Source organism: Chroicocephalus ridibundus, chromosome 4, assembly GCF_963924245.1.
Source record: "Chroicocephalus ridibundus chromosome 4, bChrRid1.1, whole genome shotgun sequence".
Taxonomy (NCBI): domain Eukaryota; kingdom Metazoa; phylum Chordata; class Aves; order Charadriiformes; family Laridae; genus Chroicocephalus; species Chroicocephalus ridibundus.
The window spans coordinates 5367270-5373269 of record NC_086287.1 but is presented as its reverse complement, the minus strand read 5'-3'; the positions used below and the strand labels follow the sequence as shown (position 1 = coordinate 5373269).

The 6000-nt window shown below is 39.0% G+C and overlaps 1 protein-coding gene across 1 annotated transcript in view; it reads right to left on the bottom strand.

Moving 5' to 3' along the window:
- Positions 1-1614: 1614 nt before the first annotated feature.
- The window catches only part of PRMT3 (protein arginine methyltransferase 3), a 62521-nt gene continuing 58135 nt past the window's right edge, over positions 1615-6000 (bottom strand). The window contains exon 16 of the mRNA XM_063333499.1: positions 1615-2278. Coding sequence (XP_063189569.1) covers positions 2169-2278 — 110 coding nt within the window. The 3' untranslated portion in view covers positions 1615-2168. The remainder of the gene's footprint in view (positions 2279-6000) is intronic.

Below are 6000 nucleotides of genomic sequence, written 5' to 3'. Positions count from 1 at the left end.
GTCCTCCTTAAACCCACCCTTTAGATACTTGTAAACATTAATAAGGTCTCCCCTCAGCCTTCTCTTCTCCAGGCTAAAGAGTCCCAGCTCTCTCAGCCTTTCCTCATAAGGGAGATACTCCAGCCCCTCAATCATCTTTGTTGCCCTAAATCAGATGCGTATTCTTCCAGCTTCTGGTTGCCATAGTACTCAGAAGACCGTATGAGAATTTTGCTTTGTCTGTCAATATCCTGCATTTCTACAGTGCCTTTTTACAGTGCCTTGTTACACCTTTTAACAAATCAACGACAATCAATTTATTTTCAAAAGCAATATACGTCACCGAGCTAGAGAAATGTCAGCGGATCACTGAGACACACATCACTGTAGAGCGTTTATACCTGTCAGATACTACTGTGAAATAAATCCTGCATCTTTGATTTTTTTTGTGTGTGTGTGCGTAATTGTCTCACTTGTTATTAAGTTTCTATAGTAAAGCCTGTCCTGAAAACAAAGTTCTGAAAATATGCAGAATTTATAAACCCCGTACAGTCCTGCTTGCATAAAATTGAGGGACCTAAAAATCAGCGTGAGCAATGAATTCGTACCTAGTAGTAGGTGAACATAATAGCCAAGGCGTCAATATGGGTGGCCAAGCCCGCCTTTAGACCATTAAAATGAGTTAACCAGACTAACCCAACATTCTTATCACGCTGCATCCGTGAGCTGAGCTCTTGAACATCCAGATGTTAATCAGGACATTTAAGGGTCTAAAGGTAATCCAACAGCTTTCGCAAAAGGAAAAATCCCCTCCCCAAGCCAAGGAAATTACCTGCATGCAAATTAGTAAGCCACGTGATTCCACAAGCGAGGATAAAAGCAGTAATAAGACAAAATACAAACCCACAAGTCTGTTTTCAGTTGAAAATATAGTAGCACTGTAGCAACTGTCACTTCCTATTGAATGCCCGCTTCACTGGATGAATTCAAGCGTTGCGTTGCAGAATTTCAGCTTTTGGAATACAAGTTTCCACTTTTCTGCCAAATTAGCATTACCTCCGGTAACACTCTTCTTTAGTTACAGGCAAAAGACTAAGTATTTCACCCCATCATAAAATAAATAATTACCCAAACTTTGTTGAGCAGACTCCAAGGGAAAGAATTTCCTTCTCGTCTTAGTCCTTTAAAAAAAGGGTCCTAGCGTTATTTTAACAGCAGTTCAGAGATCACTAGGAAAACACTGTTATCTTTGCTTTTTGAAACGATTTTTGAAACCACTCTCAACACAAATATGTGTGCGCAATACCAGCACGTAAACTGCCTGGTGTTACACTTAGTTGCACCTCTATTGCAGTCTGAAGTGTTGAAACGTCACAACGCACACATATCCATCCCTGATTGTTCGCAGTCTGTTTCTGCAAGCAACCAAACCAAATCCACCGTTTCAGCAACTGCTGCTATTTCTTCATAGTATTTTGCCTAAAGCTGCTAAAATATACGCTTCCATCCACCTATGCTCCACTAGGCTACTACAGAAAAAACTGTAGCCGCAAATAAATGAGCCATCACTGGATAGATAGACAAATTTCCAATTACACAGAAAACAAGGAAACCGGCAACTGCATTATATAACACACTCGGTTCATTTATTTAGATAAATGTAACTGAAATGTGATACAACTTTTTAATTACAGAAGTGTAATAAAAATAAAGTCTTCGTTGCTGCAATCCTGCAGTTGGAATTCCAAACTTATTCCTAACCGGGATTTTCCAGCTACTTACTATTGAGGTGCACCGGCACGTTGTTTAGCTGCTTCTTTTGTAAATAAAAGAATTGCAAAAGGATTTGGCCAGTTGGAGAATAAACCAATATTGAGAGATCATATTTATTATTCCTCACAGCAAGACTTTAATCTGATTTTTCTCACCTAGCAGTCCCACATAACCCAAAACCATCTTTCTGGCCTTCACCACATCACGTGAAACACAACAGAATCCCATTTTGTCATTAGCCTCCACGTCCCAGTGCAAATGCATCCAAACAGCACTCTCTCAATTCCAGGTAAACTTTTCATAATCTTATATGTGTGTATACATACATAAATCCAGGAGTTTACCGTTTCTGGATATTTAGAAACGGTTACCAACAGTTAAATCTGACATTTCTCAAAGTTATACGCGCCGAATTTTCACTGAAGGCTGTAGGTCTGCTGAGTGTCCTTCACTGAAAGCGTTATAAAGAGGGACCGTGGATCTTTTCTGTTTTTGCGGACCGTTATCTTTCCTCTCAGGGCCTCCCCTGCAAAAGTAAAAAGGAAATTACTATGCTTACATTACTGAATCGTGCACAGTAACAGCAAAGATGCATTACATACCCTTATGTTGCATGAGGTGTTCCAAATTAATCAGAATTAAACAAGTCTACGATGGTTTCCTTTTTGTTTTCAAAGCTCTAAGCAACGGCCTTGGCAACAAACGTAAGTCAAACTAACTGCAGTTAGACCTAGTGAGGTGCTGAGTTATGTCTGATGCTTGACTTCTCAGATGACCCACAAAAAGAGCTGCTAATGCCAATTATTTTACTTGTGATTGGGGAAAAGCCACCGTATTCCTTGGATACATTAACCTCCCTTTGTCTCTGGCTGAGTTGGGTCTGCACATCGCTACCCAGCATTTCCAGGGACGCCCACGTCTCAGCTGGACAGTACTAAGTGCTGTGCCTGAAGAAAACAGCCCCCACCCCGGGCTTCAAATATCAACTCATTTTCTCATGAAATTATACATAACATCTTTAAATTCTCAAACACAGATTTCCATCCATGAAGTGAGCACATTATTAGCAGTGACAAAACAGTATAAAAAAGCAAAATTGCTAGTCCACAAAATTTAATATTGCACTGCTCCTTTGCCATGCTCCCTAATTTACGCGCATCACTGCTATCAACTTTGAGTAAAACCAAGTAACCACAAAAAACCCATTCCACTTCCTACTGCATATGCCGTGTGGTTTGTATTTGGCACTGCATTTTATTTAAGCTCTAATTCAGCAATGTTTTCATCTGGCAGGAGACATTAACACAGAAATCTTCACAGCACTTCAAGTATATACATTATTAACAGCAAGTTTTGTTTTACAAACTATCAGGCTTTCTTGATCATAACACTTGGCATATACGTGCTTCAGCTAAAACCAGAGAGAACGCTTTGACCCAGGAGGAAAGAGCTGAGACTTCCGGAGAGGCATAGCTCTCACTTTTGGTGGGACTAAATTTAAGTGAAAGCTTTTGTCCTAAGGAAACTCCAGGCTTTGACGTTTCTGTTTTAACATTTTGTCCTCGCCTGGGCCGATCAAGCCTGGTTCCATCCCAACGGCAGCTACAGTCCCACAGCACATCAAGTTCTTCCACATTTATTCTTTACATAATTGAAAAGTCTGTTTCAGCTTTTAAAAGCACTTTCAGATTCTGAAATAAATGAGGAGAAAATCCTGCTGTGCTGGTTTAAGAACTTGTGCATACTCTCTAAGAAGAGATGTTTTACTTTTCACACACAAGATAGGAGATTATTTGTGGATAAATCCAATTTCGTGATGTAACAGTCCATTCTGCAAAATGCAAACGTACTCAATGGATAAAATGTGAAAAGTCTTTATAGCTACGCAACCTTCTAAAACTTTATACAGGACTAAATGAAGGGCCAATTAGCCCATTTCTCTATAGACACAGCTGTTCTCAACTTCTTTTCCCCTCGCATCTAAGATCCTTCTAATAAGAAGACAGCTGAAAACTAGATTTACAGCTATTAGGAGCTCCAGGAACAGACCCATGCCATATAAATTTAAAACAAGACTATAAAGTTTGTGTCTGTCATGTAAAAGTCACACAAAGTGAAATCCATAGCTAGTCAAAGGGTTTACTATCAGCTTATTCGAAAGCTTTATTTAAAAAACAGTTTTGAAAGACCAAGCTTTTAACAAGATTCTTGATTTCCAGATACTTAAGGAGCTACTTTAATTAAAAATATTCATATTTTTGGGTATTAAGCACAAATTTACTGAGAAGGCAATACAGGAGGACGTTGAAGAGAACTTAGTTTTCTTATTGGCTTTCATCTGCTTCCTCCAACCATCCCACGCCCCAACAAAAAGCCAGCACATTCCATGTTCCCTGGGCAGTGGACACAAATGACTGACATAATACAATACAATTTGCACAGAACTGTGAAAATGGTTTCACAGATTACTTAAACAGAGACAGATTTGCCAGGTAGAAGGACAAGGTAAAGGAAAAAGGGCACTATAGCTTATTTCCAGCAAAGAAGTTTAACCTAGTTAGAACACATATTTTCAGAACTGCTGCAAAATGAATGACTTGATATATTTTAGCATCCTGTAATACTGAATGTTTTAAAAATTGTTAAGACTAAAGAGCCTCTAAGACAATAAAAATTCTGCTACTTAAATCAATCCAGACAGCAATCTTACCCTTTAAAACATTTAAAACAAAGCAATACAATAAATGAAGGAAAAAAATCTAAATATAATTTCAGAGATCACAGCTGACTTCACAGAACAGAACCCTGAGATTCTGTTTGTAGGGGCAGCTAACGAAATGATGCACTCCGTTTTTCTCAGCTATTTCTCATGCAGTAACCACATTAAATCTGCCTTTCTAAACAGCCTTTTCTGAGGGCCGAAGCAAACAACAGCAGTGCAACCAACTAACAAAAAGGCAGTTCTGAACAATTAATCAATGTCATGTAGATAGAAAATGACTGATGTTTTTTCACCATTCTGCTGCCCTACGAGCTGCCTGGAGGAAGCCGTCTCTGGGACTCAGCTGCATCACCTCGCTCTTATCATGCTCAGCTGAATGCAAGTAAACCACACAGTGCCATTGCAGTTTGATTAGGACAAAACTGAATCCATTACGATCCCCTTCCTGCATTTTTATTATCCCTTGGGGAGCTCTGAAATTTGTCCCCAAAAAGTAAAAAAAAAAAAAAAAAAAAATAAAAAAAGTTTTAAAAATAGTGCTTCACAAGCTTGCTAGCACAGGAAAAAAAATGCATCCCTAGGTCCATACTGACCCACTGACAAATAATACATGTCTGATCAAATAATACACATCTGATTACAATGCTCTACAGTACACCCTATTAACACTCAAAATAGTTTATTTTGCTTCTGACTTTTACCATCAGTGAAACTATAAACAACTGTATCTTTCACATACGTGTGTGCAATACAATTATACATCAGGCAAGCTTGCAGTCTGTGAGCAAAGGTACTTCTCCATGCACGAGCCCTATGCCCTATCACTAAGAGTGTTTAGGCCCAACAAACCGTATTTTTTCAATCTATAACTTGATTAATCTGAAAGGACCTGACTGAACCCAAAGATTCCATGCAGCCTCCTGCATACATATCCATAACATATATTTAAAGCTCAAAACAATCCATGGCAATGAACTTATGATGTGAAGAACTACCCTGCCTTCCAATACAACTTAGTGTCCTCTCTGATTACGAAAAAGATTGAGAGAGTTACTGAAGGTAGCCAGCGATCAACATCTTTCAAGGTTTCCTTCTTTTCATCCTGTGGAAGAGCTTTATGAAGCTAACAGAGAGACTTGGTACTCAAAAGCATTCTTTACTCTGACCCCCATTAAAATTTAAGAACCTTACAAAAGATCTCACTGGAATTGTTTCAAAGACAGCTGCTAGAAAACCGGGGTATATTTGGGCTAGAGAGACCTTAACTGCCAAACTGCTGGTGAGAAATATCTTTACAAATCCCCTACAGTGCAATAACCACAAGCTTCCAAGTGGTAGGTAGCCATACGTGCCTTCGCAGTTACACAACAGTAAGCTTTGACACTGCTTTTCATGACAAGGTTGTTCTTGCTTGAAGCCAACAATTTAAACATCATCTAGTTTTTCACTCTAGTTTAGACTAACTGGACCCATTGTCTTATACAACACTGAGGTCTAGCACGCAACTGAAAAACAGCAAGTCTCAA